The sequence below is a fragment of the Fistularia commersonii genome, chromosome 8 (genome assembly GCF_037954325.1).
Source record: "Fistularia commersonii isolate RoL2024-O1a breed Wild chromosome 8, RoL_Fcom_v1.0, whole genome shotgun sequence".
Taxonomy (NCBI): Eukaryota; Metazoa; Chordata; class Actinopteri; order Syngnathiformes; family Fistulariidae; genus Fistularia; species Fistularia commersonii.
In genome coordinates this window covers 6,135,001-6,153,226 of record NC_141291.1, presented here as the reverse complement: position 1 = coordinate 6,153,226, position 18,226 = coordinate 6,135,001, and the positions used below count along the sequence as shown (strand labels likewise).

General features: G+C 43.2%; 1 protein-coding gene across 1 annotated transcript in view; it reads left to right on the top strand.

Moving 5' to 3' along the window:
* The first annotated feature begins 19 nt into the window (after nt 1-19).
* The window catches only part of LOC147231715 (LIM zinc-binding domain-containing Nebulette-like), a 25,924-nt gene continuing 7,717 nt past the window's right edge, over nt 20-18,226 (top strand). Inside the window, exons 1-2 of the mRNA XM_086150727.1 lie at nt 20-396; nt 4,708-4,802. Of these exons, the coding sequence (XP_086006853.1) occupies nt 328-396; nt 4,708-4,802 (164 nt within the window). The 5' untranslated portion in view covers nt 20-327. The remainder of the gene's footprint in view (nt 397-4,707; nt 4,803-18,226) is intronic.

Sequence of the window (18,226 nt, the reverse complement as noted above, 5' to 3'; positions counted from 1 at the left end):
ACTGTTACGTGATAATTTCCTTCGTGGCGGTGATTTTATTCTGAAATGAAGACGTGTAATTTGTCATTTCCGGTGAGCCCTCCTGCTCATTACCGTTAGCTTGTCGCCGTCCAGGTCCCGTCGGTCCCGGCGCAGCATCCCGCCACAGAGGAGCACTGGAGCCACAAACTGCGCACACTTCCTTCCTGTTTTAAAAAGAAAAAAATCCCCGTTCGGACCGGGATCTCGGTGACTTCCGACTCACTCTGGACTTGGGCAACATTTGATCCAAAAAAAAAAAAAAAAAAAAAAAGTAGTGCGGTTGGAGCCGTTGGGGAGCAGAGGAGGATGAACCCCCCGTGTGCCCGCTGCGGGAAGATCGTCTACCCGACGGAGAAAGTCAGCTGCCTGGACAAGGTGAGCGATCAACGGGCGCACCGACACGGGAGAACCTCTCTACCCCCGCTAACAAAAAATAAAAATAAAAAATGCAAAATTGTAATTACGTGGTAATAACCTGCAAAGTGAAGTGCGGCTAGTTCTGCTTTTGGAGGCACGGGTAACTTCTCAGGCAGGGGGGAAAAAAAAGCTCGATTGAATTCACATGCAGAGGAAGGGACAGTACAGTACAATAAATTAAAAATTCATTATTATTGCATGTCTCAGCAGCGTGTGTATAAATAGAAATCTTTCAATTCATGTTTATTAATCACCCATTAATTTTTTTAATTAATTTTTCTAAAATGCTTTTTCCCTTGTGTATATGACATCTTTATTGATCCAAATTTTTGAGTACTTGATTAGACACCAAATGTAGCCTCGGATAACTTTGTTGGCGAAAATAACCTCAAAACACATCTTTAACATGAGCCATATCAGATGCATATTGTGGGATGCTAGTAGTTGTTCGACCCTTTTTCTTTTTTTTTTTTTTGCAATGTAATTCCAAATATTTGTAATTATGCTCGCCATCTGTCCTACTAATCCATTTGTTGATATGGAAGACATCTAGCCTGATGAATTATTTATCATTACTATTGCCTTTGCTGCTGTTGTTTTTGTTGTTTTGTTGCTGTTATTATTACTATTTCATTAGTATTATTATTACTGTATTATCATCACAATATATTTTTCATTAGTATTATTATTTGACATATGGCATTTGTTTATTTATTTATTCATTTCTTTTTTACATCTCAAATAATGTTTTTCTCTTCTTTTGAAGTGCGTGTATAATGGCACAACACATCCTTGACGCTTCCATTACGGGATATTTTCTGACAGGTTCATGCTGTAATAGAGCAGAACACATATTTAACGTATGGTCCTGGCGCCAGAGGCAAGCATGGCCATATTTGACCCGTAACCATGGCAGCACGCCGCTTAAGATAACACAGGAGTTTCTGCGTAGCCGCGCGTTTAGCAAGGTGCGATGAATTATTCAGCGCCTCCTCAGCGGTCCCTCGTGGTCGCTGTCTGTCCTCCGAGGCGTCAGGTGACACAGCAGCAACGCCGGCGTGGGCGTGTTCTCCACGCGCCTGCATGGGTTTCTCCCGGGTTCTCCTGCTTCCTTTCAAAGATCGAGAACGTGCATGTGCAGAAGTAGCTAGTGTACAGTTTTCAAAGAACAACAATTACGCTCTTGGAAGAGGGTTTCGGGTTTCTCCGTGTGGAGAAAAGTTCACTTCCTGATTTGACTTGGGATTAGCTTCAGACGCAGCGTACCGGTTAGCGCTTCTGCTTAGCAAAGTCCCGACCGGGGGAACTTGCCGTGTGGAGTTTGCATGTTTACACGGGTTTCCTCCCACAGTCTGAAAATATGCTGTAGATCAGGGGTGTCAAACTCATTTTTACCGAGGGCCACGTCAGCAGAATGGTTGCCCTCAAAGGGCCACATGTAGCGGTAACATTGGTTAGCGCTTCGGCCTCACAGCACAAGGGACCCTGGTTTGCTTCCTTTCCGTGTGGAGTTTGTGTGTTCTCCAAGTGTCTGCGTAGGTTTCCTCCCACAGAGGAAGAAAAAAAAAAAATTGGGGAAAATTACCCCGACTGAATGAGTGAGTAGTTGTTTGCCTATATGTGGCCCTGCGATCGACTGGCGACCAGTTCAGGTTGTGACCCGCCTCTCGCCTGATGACAGCAGGGATAGGCTCCAGCATCCCCCGCGACTCTGAGTGCAGGATAAGTAGAAGAAGATGGATAATCCCCGTGGGGAAATTCGTTCTCTGCAGTTAACCCATCATTAACCTGATGTCAACCAGCGCCAGGGGAGCAGTTAGGGGTTCCGTGTCTTGCTCAACAATGCTTCGACACACTAGGAGGAGCCGGGAGTCAAACCAGGGATGTTCAGTTCACAAGACGACTGCTCTACCTCCTGCACCACGCTGTCCCCAAAATAAATGTAATGACTCCTTAATATTAGATAACTGAATTTATCACTTGTTCAAATCCAAAATGTTACATGTACATTTGCTTGGATGTAAAAAAAAATGTTTACTATTTGCTCACTTACAACATAAATCCTTTCACATTGGCAGGTCAAGAAACCCACATTACTCCATTAATCAGTGATCAAACTATCCAAGTGAATAAAGAAAAATATCATCCAGAACTAGTTATGACATTAACTTTGTTCAAATCCATCAACTTTTCTGTTCCTGGACATTTAGGGATCGTTTGTATTTCTCAATTCCACTTCTTGAAAATCAAATTGATGTGGATACATGAAAATCAAATGGCAGGATGGTGTCACTTTGCGGGTAACATGATTGGCATGTATTGTTGGTTTACGGTCAACGCACGCGTTTGACTTATTTATTTTTAAGACAATCAGACCATTTTACGGCCACATAAAATGACGTGGTGGGCCACATTTGGCCCATGGGCCTTGAGTTTGACACATATGGTCAGTGGTCCCCAACCCCCGGGTCGCGGTCCGGTATTGGTCCGTGGATCAATTGGTACCGGCCCGCACAAGAAATTATCAATTATTTGCAATTTTTTTATCTCAGTCTGAACAGTCTTTATTTTCAAAAATATTTCATTTTGAAAAATGACTGGAATCTCTCGGTTACATCTCGGTCACTTGAGCGCCAAAAATGTAACCCACAAGCTAGCTAAATGAGTAATAAACAGATGTCGGACGGAAAGTTTCTTTTTCAAAGAGGAAAAGGTCTAGTGAAGAGACAGATGAAGAGCCTACAACTTCCAAGAAAAAGAAAGATTTTAACAGACAATACCAGGAGTTCCACTTGAAATGTGGATTTATCGTAACATGTGATTCCCACAGATAAAGCTGCTCTGCATAATATACGGCAATGAGGCAACGAAGCCTTCATTATACTCATGTTATGTTGTTGGCGCAATGTTACGAGGAAGCTGCTAATAAAGTTGCATACGAGTACACAGCGGATTCACGTTTATTATTATAGTCGCAATATAAACAATGTACGTGTACTCCCCCCTGGTACGCAGTAAAATTGTCAAACGTTGACCGGTCTGTGGTGATAAAAAAGTTTGGGACCACTGGTATAGATATAAATGAATGAAATAGCATATACAACGATGCCCTCTCCAATGTGGAATGACTGAGAGGTCCAACCTTCAGAATCGTAATGCTTTTTGTTGTCATTTAAACATTACATTACAAAAAAAATATATTAGTGTGTCTCTTGTAGTACGACATAAGGGCATATAAAAACAAAAAAAAAAAAAGAGAATAATAAGTCAATTAATTAATTAATTAGTAAAATACACACAATATACATCTTATATACATATATATATATATGTATATATATATATATATATATATATATATATATGAGATGTTCTTCAAATTGATAAATAAAAAAAGTTTGAAGAAATGTTTGCTGGGGACATTCTGTTTGTCCACCATCCCATAATTGGAAACAAGTGTTCTTTGGAGACCCTTACTTGCCCAGACGTGAGTGAGAGGTGAATGATCGAATGTCATAAGACAATGACACACACCTGACGGGCCACAAAGTCTGAACTTTGGAGATTTTCGTTTCCCAACATTAGATGGACATGGAAAGAAAATCTAAATATAGTGGCCCTTCATCTGAGGTGTTCTTATTTTCTCCCGCGCTACTTCATTAGCTGACTCCGTAATTATTTTGGTCAAAGTGTTCATTTCCCTCTGTGGGGCGGCGTGGCGCTGGAAGTAGAGCAATCGTCTTTGGAACCGAACATTCCCGGCTACATTCCCTGGTGTGTCGAAGTTTTGTCGAGTAAGACACTGAACCTCTAAACTGCTCCCCTGGCACTGATTGACTGCATGTCCACTGCTCATGGTTCATCCATGATGGGTTAATTGCAGAGAACGAATTTCCCCATGGAGATTAAAATAGGATAGATTATTATTATTATGGTTCTAGGCTCTTGGAAGCACATGTTTTTACAGTGTGAAAAGGTTTGTGTTTGCAACATACAAACAAAGTTAGTCATATTGTTATGTGATTATATCTTATTATTATTATTATTTGGTCATTTTTGGTTCATTCAGGTTATTTCTCACTGATATTCACTGGATTAGTTTCCAGTTGTACAAATAATTTGATCACCTCTGAGTGATTCTTGATTCCAAGGCAATCAAGTGAATTTATATAAAATGGAACATGGGAATATTTACCATTTTAATTAGCAATTTAGTTTGCCAAAGCATTTTAAGCAGCTGTTTTTAAAAAAATTGTTTATTTTTCCCAGAACTGGCACAAGGGATGCTTCCACTGCGAGGTTTGCAAGATGACCCTGAACATGAAGAACTACAAAGGGTACGAGAAGAAGCCCTACTGCAACGCGTGAGTCCTCAACTCCCTTTAATTCTGCTTGCGTGTGTGTTTTCGTCTTCGAGCTTGTCCTCGTGACACACTGCCACCTACTGCCCGGGCATGCAAACTGTAGCGTTGATCAATATTGTATTCGTTTTTTTAAATAAGCAAGCGGAAAAAGTCCTCAGGGTTTTTTTTTTCAAAATGTCAGCAAACGGATTCTGCACCCAGATGTTGCCACTATGTGGCGTTATGAGACACGCAGTAAATCCACATTACCTTGCTGTATTAGGTGCGTATCCCAGTTACTCACTCCTAGGTATGTCTACAATAGTCCTCTCCATACAGTGGTTCACTTTTCACAGTTCTTATATTTCATATTTATATTATTTTATTCCACATTATATTTTTTGCAATTTTACACATTTATTTAAAAATCAAAAATCCTCGATACAATTTCATACTGTGATGCCACGAGTTTTTGCGGTATAAATCAATTTTAGATAATTATTATTTCAGTTATTTTTATGGAAAATAAGCATTTTCTAGGTTGGCGACCAACCAGAGTGTGGTGTACTGTATCGTGGGCTCTGATTGGCTCAGCCACTGTAGCATCATTCTCATGCATATAGTATGGCTCGTCTGTTTCACATGGATATAGGGTTGCTACTCGTTTAAGAGTATAGAAAGTGTTAATGAGAGTATGGGAAAGGTTAATACGAGTTTTGGGAAGGTCATTAAACTTTAAAATATATCTAAATAATAAAATTGAAAATTTGGTTGCTACTTCATGGATATTTGTTTATCGCGGCTGATTCTGGAACATAACTCCAGCGATAAACAAGGGACTACTTTTCTGTGAACATCAATTGTGTTTATATCTGACAATTATTATTTTGTATCTTAATGTAAATTCCCGATGAAGACGTAAGGATGCTCGCTCTCTGATTGGATGACTTCTCATGCGCCCCTTGCTGGATTGGCTGTGGTGTACTCCCCTATACTCAGACTGCTGTTTTGCGAACATCATGGTCATAAAACCCATAGCGCCCCCTTGTGGCCGGGAAGTCAACAAATTCAACCAATCCGACATGAGTGACGCATTTCTCAAGTTTTTTTTTTTTTTTTTACGTCCCAGTTCTGCAAGTATGGCCAGGCCGTCAGTTGCTAAGTACCCGTCCGAAGTACTGTGTGTATGTGTATTTCCGGCTACTCCGACACAATGTGTGGGTTGTGGATGTCAGAAATGTGATTTGTGTGGGTGGAGGAGATGAATTCACCCCTAAATATCACACACGGAGGATTTATCGCATGCTTGCCATGGTCTTGATATTCATGACCAAACGGGGCTGCATAGTGGGTTTGGCTCTGCCCTCTTTGCCCGCCGACCCTCTCAAGTTTTTATAGCACCTGTGGTTTCGGTGGTTGCGGCTTTTGAGCCCCGCCCCAAGACTGTTTCGCCTCACTCCCTACACACACACACACACACAAACACACTCACACACTCACACACACCCATTAAAAACCCTCAAAGAGGCCAAAGGCAGAGCTGGGTTTGATGAAGGCTGGGCGCGGTCCGACCGCGACCTTTGACCCCTGTTAGTGTAAGCGGTCTGGTGGTTCTGAGAGATAAACAGCAGAATGCCACAGGAAAAAAAACAAATGTTTGGCGTGAACCTTGTTTTTTTGCTCCTATTCCCTCTTTTACCAAACATCCACTTATAACTGAATGCCTGAGAAACTTCAGAGGCGGGAAATGAGTTGACATTAAATGAAAATCCGAATTTGATGACTGTGAACGTTTATACGTCTCTACATGTGGCCTGCTGATTGGCTGGTGGTCCATGGTGAACCCCCATCTTGCCCAATGACAGCTTAGATAGGCTCCAGCATGATCACAATCGGCAAATTTCTCAACATATTTATACATCCGATTGTCAAATGTAAAGCAGCATGAAGAACCTTGGGAGCAAAAGTGTATCCACCTGAATATCAGGTGTCGCGCTTGTTTGGGCAAAATAATAGGAAAAGCATAAAACATTTGTCTAGGTTAAAGGGAGAGGTAGGCTTCACAAGGAGGGATGGGGTTGAACAAATGACCAGTTTATTGCTGTACAACTGGTCATGTAACACAGTGTAAATAATGAGACAAGAACTCGTAAAAGTTAGAAAAAAAATACAAACCAAATTGTAAAATTCTTGTAAAATAATTCCTTTGCAGATGTACACGTGCACAGGTTACAGGACACAATCAGTTATTCCGAATGCTCCGCTCAGGTCTGAGTCCTTTGTATTTGTATATATCCTGTCTGGATCATACAGTTGGTCACAACACATCCAAAAAACAAATTTTGGCTTGCCATCTCGGCACATAGACTCACAAGACTCAGGTTCATGAGTAGGAAAAGGGGAAAAAAAATCTACATGTAGTGTTTAATAATTAGTACCTATTCTCTAATTCTTTCTCACGTCACATCAAAAGATTTAACTCAACATAAGCTGCGTGGCTGAACCTTAACAAGTTAGCACCATGCATCCTCTAACATTTTAAATTGCCACGCTATAGCACCAACACAGTAAGAGCTAGAGTTGGAGTTAACATCCACTCCTTGTGGACGTGTCAACTAAGATAGCAAGGCACCAGAGTTCATTTGAACGTTGCTGTTGTTATTATCCGACTGGTTTTTGAGTGTTACTCTTTTACATGGGAACTTATTACAGTCAAAACTTGGCTTATGAAATTAAATTGTTTTTCGACTCCGTTGGCAAACCAAAATGCTCGCAAACAGAATCCATTTTTCTGATTGAAATCAATGTAAATCCCATTGATCCGTTCTCTCTGCTACCAAAAACATACTGCTCTTGGCTAACATAGTCGCCCCTTTAGCAACATCAGGCGTCTTTAGTGCATGTTTGTTCTTCAGGATTGTACAGATAGACGACTTAGCCATGTCCTAATACTTGGCGTGATCTGCAACGCCAACACCATGCTTATGTTTAACTATTTTCTTCTTCAGGTCGACTGAAATTCTTAACTTGTTCTTAACACCACTAGCATTAGTACTTTAAACCTTTTTGGGAGCCATAATGAGGGCTAACTTAGTGAAAAAAATAACAAAAAGAGGTCATAACTGTAGAACACAACAATGAATGATGACTGGCGCTACACTACAACGCGGAAAGCTCATGACCTTGTTTGTTTGTGTGTTCATGCACCGAGGCTTGTTGGCAGGTCGATTCAAAATTTGATCGGATACTCTTTCTTATGCCGATTTGTTCGGAATTATGTTTTCTGAGTCTGAGGAAGCCCGCTAGTATCATGTTAGCACTGACGAGCCAAAACACAGGGGTTTCCAAGAGTGAACAAAACTTGCCTTGACACTCAAGTTGGATGTCTAGTTGAAAAATCATCAAATTAGTACAATTATATGTAAACTATGACAATAATTTTAAATAAAAAAAGAGCTGTTGCCCATGAAAAGATCTGATGCACATAAGCACGTATTGTGCCCTCTATAGGTAATGTTTTATTTGGCATTTTGTGGCCCTGTATTCATGAAGTGTACTCAGGGAAAACAAGCGCAAAATGTATTTAATAAAAACTTTTATACAAAATTGTGCAATCGATTACCCGTGTGTGTGTGTGTGTGTGTGTGTGTGTGTGTGTGTGTGTGTGTGTGTGTGTGTAACTAGACTTAAACAGTTTGGCGAAACACACTCTGCCCCCTCATGACACACAAGCAGGCTTGGACTTGCTGGCTTCATAAACATACATACACCCACACACACACTCACACACACACACAAACACTTTCATACAAGATGGAGGTGGGGGTGGAGAGGGGTTGACCTTTGACTCTCTAATGTTAAAAAGGTGTTTCCTAAGCGGCCGCTTTGGCGAACACTCCGTCTTTGTTTACTCAGTCAACTTCCTGGAAACCAAACAACCATTCAATGTTGTGAGACACAAATAGATGCTAATGCTGTTAGCATTAACCATTAGCCAACAACCAGGCAACCAGAATTTCTAATATATTATTGATACCGAATAATCTCAGGTGGTGTCAGAACCTCATGTGACGCTTCTCATGTGATGTTCTTGGCGGTCGTTCCTGGATATGAAGAAGGGTCCAAGCTGGTTTTACCTCGGAGCAGATGGCGTCTCTCACCGAGCCTCGCCGCACAATCCGGCTGCTGAGAAAAAGGCCCGTCGATGGAAACGGACGCCGTTTTCTTTCTCCTTCTTTCCTGCCTGTACGTCAGGGTTTGAGTTGTCACCAATCTCCCGTAGTAGAACTCCACTTTCAGCGCTGCGTGATTGATAGACGGCTGGAACGCCGCCTCTCGCCCCGATGAGCACCGCGAGAAGAATCACCGGTGCAGATTATGAACGAATGCGTGACTGATATCTACAATTCATTTTCAAGGTAGTGTTTTAAACAGTGGGCCTGAGAGAAAAACGTTTCACACACACACGCACACACACACACACACACACACACACACACACACACATCCTTATCACCTTTTTGGTCTCCTGGAGCAGTTTAAACCAACTCATCTTGCAGCCGCGGTGCTAAGACCGTCGGTTTTTTTTTAAGGTCACGCTCTTGTGCTCAGCGCAGACAGGAAGGAGGAGGGTGGGGGGGTCAGTGGATTACTAAAGCACATGAGAGCCGACAAGTCTCAGCCTCTCTGCACTCGGAGCTGCTCGAGCCAAAATGAAACCGCGACTTCAGGGTTCACCGACGTCGCTTATCGAATGGTGACGACCCCCCCCCCCCCCCACACACACATACACATACACACATAGAGTCATACTCCAGCTATGGATTGAATTTTAATCTGAAATGTGTGACTGACCTCTGTGACCTCTCGGGTCCTTGAGGGTGCGGATCACCTGGAGTGCATGGCGGCCATGTTTGCCTGGAACCCCTGTCGGTTTGCCCTTTACCCCCCCCACCGCCAAGATAATGCTTGAACTCGCATTCTGCTTCATGTATGTGTGTGATCATGTGATTGACAGGTGGCATGAATTGATAAAAATTTTTCTGGTTTCCTCGAGTCGCCACCATGTGGAGTCCGTTGAAGATTAACACCGAGATCCACTGCAGTCTTTTTCTCAACCCTGGGGGAATAAATCCAACCTATCCACACCGAAAGCCAAAGCTGAGGATGCTTTTTTTTTTTTTTTCCTTTCAGCGTGAAGGAAAACATCTAAGCTGCGGTTTTTTTTTTTTCCTTGATTAAAAAAAAAGGCTGCAAAGTGACAAAGCGGATCAGAGCGGAGAGCAGAACGACCCAAGTCTTGTTTAATTCAATTAGCCCTCATGCTAATGAGTAATAATCAAAGCTGATTATGTAACGCCACGGTCCCGCGGCGCCTGTGCGTACATCCCATCACTCACATTGCATCTTCAAGTCTCTCTATCCGCCTGTCAGCAGACATGTTTCCTACAAGTTCCCTGCATTAATAGCCTTTTTTTTTTTTTTTGATACCGGCACAGATTGTTGTGATTATGTAACAGGGCTGCCCACATAACCCAGTTCGCAGCTGCCTCGTCCGCAGCCAATAAGACATTTACGCCTCGGAGGTTTCGTCCCAATCGACAGTCTTGTCTCCGCAACCGAGGGAGACGGGAAGCGGGTCGCGGATCTGACCAATCAGACGATGCCGTGCTGAAATCCACCAGCCTTGACGTCAAACAAACGGCGGTAAGTCTGGGGTCTCAGTACCCAGCTGTAATAATAAAACTAAATAAGAGCCAATTAGTGAGCAAACTGAGGAAGGAGACAAGACACCGCCCCCCCTTTGTGAGGCCATGAATAATCAAAACTTTATTTGGATTTTTTTTTTTTTTAAACCCAAATTCACACCAGATATTAGGGGTTTCGGGGCGATCAACTTTTCCCGCCGTTTTCTTCTTCTTTGTGTTTTGTGGACCAAACAGCATGGGCTAATCAAAGAAAGCGCTCGGGTTAATAATTGAAGACAGAAATATATTTTCCAACGGAAGCTCCGATTTATCCACTCACTGTTAGAACTCAGCGAGGCTGAATTATTGAACCCGAGACGGGGAGGATTATTTTTCTTTTGTGACTTCAGACCATATGAAACCCGTGAGAAATAGAACTCCGTCCTGATTAGATTCAGATAAACAGCCACCTAATAACCCGGTGCCACCTATTCTGGGTGTCTTTTATCGATTATCAGTTCTGCAGTTTCATCCCACAGTCCAAAAGCATGCAGGAGGTTCATTGGAGACCTTAAGTTGTCTAGACTTGTGAAAAGTTGCAGAGACTTACTTAGACTTGGACTTTATTGTCGTTCTGTACGCAGCAGGAGTGCACAGAATGAAATTTCATCTGTGAAAGAATCAGCCTTACAATATCCGGATATGAACACGCAGTAACATGCAAATAGGCAAAGTGCAAGTTGTAGAGGAGAAGTACAACAGTGAACGGTAGCAGTTATATGGCAGAGCAGCTAAATAGTAGCGTTGGGTCGTACGTACGTGAAAAAAATATCACAGCAGTAAAATATACATTTTCATGTATTTTTTTATGAATAAATCGATATCTAAGTGTGCAGCTGTGTTAGAAATGCAGCTGAAGAGTGAGTATGTGCGGTTTGAAGATTGAGCATTTAGTTTAATAGCAGCACTGGGTAAATAAATACATGGATATCTCTAATTCATAATTATATATAAAAAGAGATGTGGCTGAACAGTGAGTTTGTTCAACAGTAAGGGCAGTTAGTGTTACTTTCCATGACTTGTGAATGAGAGGGTGAATGGTTGACACCCGTGTGCAGAATAAGTGTTATGGACAACAAATGAATGAATAAATGAATGAATCATTTAAGTCCCGTTTCTGTAGCCGTGCCTCATGCTCAGAAACCCCCTCAAACAGCTGTGTTATTACACTCTACTTAGCGCATCATTGCTATGCCATATATGGCTATAGTTTTTTTGTTGCCAATAGTTACACTAAAAGTTCATTTTGTGTGTGTGTGTGCATGTGTGTGCGTGTGTATGCGTGCATTTTGTTTGGTCAAATCAGCGCCTCGCCACTTCCTGCTTTCCTGCTGGGATGTAATGAATGAATGAAACAGGCCCGTTCCAATTAGTACAGTAGCATGCTTGCATGGCAGAAAAGGATGCTCGCTTTTCAAAATGAATCTGTGGCTTAAATATTCTAAAATTATGTTGGTATTTATGCATATCCTTCAATATTTTAAGACTATTGAGAATGTTTTGCAAAGAATTAAACTAAAAGTTGAGATTCATAAATGCCTGAATTCAGTGGAAAGATCACGGCAACCTCAGTTGGGCTTCCTGTGTGGATTAGCATTGCATTTTACTGAACTTTTTGCTGTTTCTAAAACCTTTTCAGGAACTAGCGTCGTTTTTTTTTTTTTTGTTTTTTTTTGCATGCGGACAGTGCAGGAACCAGGAACCTAAGCATTTTAGTTCCTACTCCCCGTCACAGTTCCGTGGGAATTCCTAAGACGCAGGTGGTTGGTGATTGGTCAAAGGCCATTACAGGTACTTCTTGTTTGATGAGCCTGTTTTGAAAAATGTTGTGGTCACTAGTCGGCTGTTGTGACAAAATGGACAGAACTGGCATGAAATGGACAGCCGAAGAGACCTGCTACGACACAGAGGGGTTTTGAGGGCACGGAGCGGAATGTTAACATTTTTTGCTAAAATAAGTGTAGAGTAAGCAAACAGTGTGGTTTGTCACACGGTAAACAGTACAGGGAGAAAATAAAAATACCTAAACCCATCTGATTGTCCAAGAATATTATCCCCACCATGCAGAACATGACCCCTGCGCTGACTTAGCTCTACATGTGATGTGTGCCATCTTTCTCTTCTTCACCGCAGTTTGCGTTTTGCACATCACACTGGCTAATTCAGTGGTCACTTACAGGATGCCGGAATGCAAAACCCTTGAGGAGGGTAGTTCTTGAAACAATTTTGGACAATCACACAGTTTCTGGAACTCTCAGTAAGACTTCTGCACCTGTCAACAGGTACTTTGGCCCACTCTTCGTGAGCAAACTGCTCCATGTGTCTCAGGTTTGAAGGCTGGCTTCTCAAGACATGTTTCTGTTCCGATTTGTTGTGTATACAGGGTCGTGGGAACGACCTAGACTCAATAATCGTGGGAACACAGACTCTGGTCTTTGGTCCGATGGAAGGGAGGTGTCTCGTGTGCTGCTGACCTGTCGGGGTCGGCACTCTTGCCTCAGGTCACCAGCCTCATGTCCCTGGTCTCCGGTTGCGATGGGACATATGAGGATACGTAGGGACCAAACCTGATGGAGTTTTGCACCCTGGTCTCTGGTCTTTGGTCTCTGGTCTTTGGTCTCTGGATTTGTCGGGAACAGGTGGGACTATGTCGGGACTTAGCCTGACAGGTGTTTGCACTCCACTCTGCGGTCTGTGCTCTCTGGTCATGTAGGGACAAATGAAGATATGTAAGGACTAAGCCCCAGGGGTTTCCGGTATTCGGTCTCTGGCCTGCGGTCACCTGTCTCTGATAGCTTAAGGAGCAAATGAGCATACAAGGACTAAAACTGATGGGGTTGTCACCCAGAGTCTATGGTCTCAGGTCTCTGGATGCTTAGAGGACCACAGGGGCGCATCAAGACGCGTATACAGGATAATACGGGAGGCGTAAGGAGCAAACAATGACCCGAGAACTAGTTAGCCTGCGGCTCTTGCTTTTGAGTCCTGGTAACTTGTGGCAGCTATGCGTCTTTAACACAGCTACTGTAAGGCATAGCCTAACAGTTTCATCTCCTTCAACAGATGTTCAATTCATTCAGGATTAGGATCAGGGCTTATAGAAGGCCACTTCAGAATAGTACATTGATTTTCTGTTTCTCATTCTTGGGTGTGTTTAGCTTTTGTTTGTTGTGGGACGCATTTTACTCCAGAATGCCGTGATTGTCTTGATATTTCATTGTACCCTGTACAGAACATAGCCTCCCAAGCCTCCCCCATGTGTCACAGAAGGATCGGTATTCTTTTCTTGGAATACTTCATTTTTTTGGCGTCTGGTAACATAGAGCTGATGATCCTCGCCAAAAAAACTCCAGTTTTGTCTCATCTGTCAAACAGACATGGTCACAGAAGCTTTGTGGTTCATCAATATACACCTTAGTTTGACATGTTCCCATGACCTAATTATTTAAAATCTTTTCTAGGGCTACCATCATATTCTGTCCAGCCCTGTTTCATTATTTTTCTTTTCATTATTTTGTTGAACAACAATTCAAAATTCATATCAGATTTCGCATTGGTTATTTTTCAGTAAAATTTTATAAATTTTTTTTTGTTTTTGTTTCAAGTTTCCTTACCAACGGTTTTATCCTTGGGTGATAAAGGTGCTCGTGCGGGAACCGAATCCGAGATAAATGATTCTTAGTACTTTTCTGTCTGAAAGCAACTATTGATGTGTGGTCAGAAGCTATAAACTCCAGCTAAAGACAAGCATCACAAGGCAGGAATTTCAGAACAATGCAAAACCAGGATGAAAGCAAACTCCTCAGAGTAAAGAGATCTTTACCCAGGTCTGTAGGGATGCTCTCGAGTCTGAACCGGAATCTGCCGTTCTTCTTAGCCTTTCTGTTGCTGAGTTGGAAGCTGTTAGCTTGTGAAATGGGAAGAAAAGAAAATACATTTTAAATCATAAGGTGATGATCAGACCATGAAGCCTTGCATTTGTAGTCTGACTGAAATTGGTTTGAAAATGTAACTATTTTATTTTGTATTATTTTATTTTATTTTATTTTCCTTCATTTTATTTTACTTCACTCCATATTATTCTTTTTTTTATTATTTTTTTTTATTTTACTTCAGAAAAATTTTAGTTCCTTTTTATTTTATTTCGGTTAAGTTTTTTTTTTTTTGTATTTTATTTTCTATTAGAGATCAGCTGCCAAAAAACGGAAAAAAAAAGGATGTGAGCTGGCAGCGGCGGAGGCAGCGAACAAGCAGAAACTTGAGAAGAATAAATCCCACCCAGAAAGCTTATGTGAACGAGCGCCGCGTATCGAAAGGAAACGCTGCAGAAGGATTTCAGGATGGGAAACTTATGTAACCCCCCCATCACACACACACACACACAAATAGACACACACATACACCCGAAGTCTAATCCTTTATGGGTTCTGCTGAGGGGCGGCCAAATGGAGAGGCTGAAAGAGACGTCAATATAGCGAGACCCCCGATTTAGGAGTGAAAAAAAAACAAAAATCAAACATGGCGTAGGACATTTGGAGGGAGAACAGAGGCCGGGGGGACGGAGGGGTGAGGAAGAGGAGGAGGGCGTCACACATGAATGAGTGAGGAGAAAGGCAGTGGACGCCCGAGCTCGTCCATTAACAGCCGGGCGATGAGACGCCTCTCTGTGTCCACGCCGCTCTGACCGAAGGGAGGAGGCGTCCGCCCGTCCATCATGTCCAATGCGGTGGCCATTTTGGACCCGATGTGTCAGGAGGACGCGGCCCGTCAGGGCCAGTCGGTCCGTCGTGTTGTTAATAGTTTATGAGTCAAGACGGTTGATGCAGAGGGGATGGCCTTACTTAGGATGAGTCCATCTCGTTGGGAAGAGCTGGTCCTTTCCTTTCCTTTCCTTTCCTTTCCTTTCCTTTCCTTTCCTTTCCTTTCCTTTCCTTTCCTTTCCTTTCCTTTCCTTTCCTTTCCTTTCCTTTCCTTTCCTTTCCTTTCCTTTCCTATCTTCTCTTCTCTTCTCTTCTCCTTTCCTTTCCTCTCCTCTCCTCTCCTCTCCTCTCCTCTCCTCTCCTCTCCTCTCCTCTCCTCTCCTCTCCTCTCCTCTCCTCTCCTCTCCTCTCCTCTCCTTTCCTCTCCTCTCCTCTCCTCTCCTTTCCTTTCCTCTCCTCTCCTCTCCTCTCCTCTCCTCTCCTCTCCTCTCCTCTCCTCTCCTCTCCTTTCCTTTCCTTTCCTCACTGTGGCCACATGCCGCTTACCGTGAAATCATAAACAAACATGCTTACTTCAACACAGAAAGCAGAAAAGAAAGAGGACTAGAAAAGTCTGAACCCCCGAATGAATGAAGCGACGATGAAGAGCGATGAGAGGAGGAATGCGGCGAAAACGAACAAGACAGTGGTCTAACAGACCCTTGAGTGTAATGTGAGTGTCAATCGTCTTTGGTGGTTATGTAATACAGCCAGGCGTGTGTGTGTGATGGTGCAAACATGCCATTTGTCCAATGTTTCTGGTTTTCTCTAATCGTCCCGCTTCGATCCTGTCGCCTTCGTCGCTCCTCCTCCCCCGCCGCTCGACGGTTTGCGGGCCTCTCCCGTTTGGGCCCCGTCTAATTGCTGGCATGGATCAGCCCGACAGCCAGCTATTAAATCCCCCGGGGTGATCGTAAGTCTTGCCCGAAACAAGCACGGCCGGAATTAACTCTCCCTCATCCGTCACGGCCCTTTTAACGAGGCAGCGTGCGGGAGCGGCGCCGCGGCGCACGGGTTAATGATGAATGAATGAGTGCGTTCCCACGTGTCGGAAGAGAGAAATGGAAATGACATCCCAGTATTTAGGATGGAGAAGGTGCAGATGCAGCGCGACAACCGGCGCTCGCAGTCCGACGACAAACGCTGCATATATCTCGCCTTCTTCATTCGCACCTCCTTTTCAACCTCAGCGCAGAGAAGACGAGGCACTTGAACTCATCACAGAGACGTCAGCCTCAGTGATGTTGTTATTTTTCTACATTTTGGAAACTTGTGTTTGTGTGTGTGTGTGTCACTTCCACCCAAGAAAAACCTGTGACGAACTGTTGACGTAGCAATTCTCGACAAAATGCAACCTAATAAAAGAACGACAGCTACGCTGCTGCTGTCGTCCTCATCAGTGTCGATTACAGGAAGTGATCTGAAATCTGTTTCCATCCGTCTGTGTGTGTGTGTGTGTGTGTGTGTGTGTGATGAGACTTGCCCTGATTTCATGTGAGAGGGGAGCACTTGCTGTCCTGAGCCCACACTGAGATTTTCATCAACACCTAAGCAGGAAGGTGGAGCGCGGCCAGACTGACCAGCAAGAGCATCAACAACAACTCACGCACACACACACAAACACACACACACACACACGCCTGCGCCATACACACATTCATCTGCCGTCTCCTCCTCCTCTTCATCTGTCACGCTCAGAACGATTAGCTAGAGAGCCAAAGGAGCATTCTGTGATGTCTGTGATACAAGCTAAGCCTCGTCGAGCAGCCGACAAGGGAAACCGTGTTCTTTTCTGCGTCATTCTCGAATAGGAAGTGTCTCTACGCCGGGGATTGATCGTTACAGGAGAGCCGCAGCTTACGAACACCCCTAATTGAGCTTTTGATCAAATTTTGAATCGACCCGCGAACGAGCCTCGGTGCACGAACACACAAACGGACAAACTTGCGGGCTTTACGCGATGCAGCGTAGCAGCAGACGAGCGTGGAACTCCGCATTTTAGACATCGCTCATGTGCTTTTTCAGGAAGTTAGCCCTTGTTATGTTTCCCCACAAAGAAGTGCTAGTGCTAGTGGTGTGAAGGAAAAGTTAAGAATTACAGTCTAGCGAAGTCAACCGTCTGTACAATCCTGAAGAACAAAGATGCGCTAAGGGCGGCTGATGTGGCTAAAGGGGCGACTCCGTTCACGAAGAAAAGGTCTAAAGTCTCAGAAGAAGTAGAAAGTGATTGTTAGTTTGGATGAATGACAGACAGCTAGCTGGAGATAGCGTTAGCAAGGGTCTCTTTATTTTTGCTGATTGAGCGAAGGAAATGCGAGAACAAGTGTTTGCAAGAAGAGAACGAACACCAGAAACAGCAATAATAATTAAGGCTATTTTTAATCTCTTTCTGTATTTTTGCCACAAATAAGCCTATAAAGAATTAGAGTGCAGTATGTTTTTTGGAGCTTAAGAATGGATCCGTGGGATTTACATTGATTTCAATGGGAAAAATGGATTCGGTTCACAAACGTTTCATTTCAAATTAAATGCGTAAGCCGAGGTTCCACTCAAATTCTTGATTTTAAAGGGTACCGGATGATAATTCTTTGTTCAAAAAAGCTTAAAGTTTGTACTACGACAGTCTTCTAGCTATACTGTCATGACACCCTTCTCTCAATCCACTCACTCCTCCCATCCTGCACTCCTTCATCGATACATGATAGTAACCTAATGTTCCAAGCTTGATCAACTGCAGACGGCCAGCATTATTTCCATTAGGGATATTTGAGTTATTATTGAATTACGTTAGATTTAGCTGTAGCTGTTAGTGCAATTCTTGTTATAATAGCACATTACTTATGCCCATCCTTTCCAACCCTCTGTCTCTCTCCCACTTTTGCCTTCTATCCTCTTCTGTTGCTCTCTCTCTCTTTCCACCCTGGCTGGTTGAGGCTGAAGGCCGCCCTTATTGAACTCG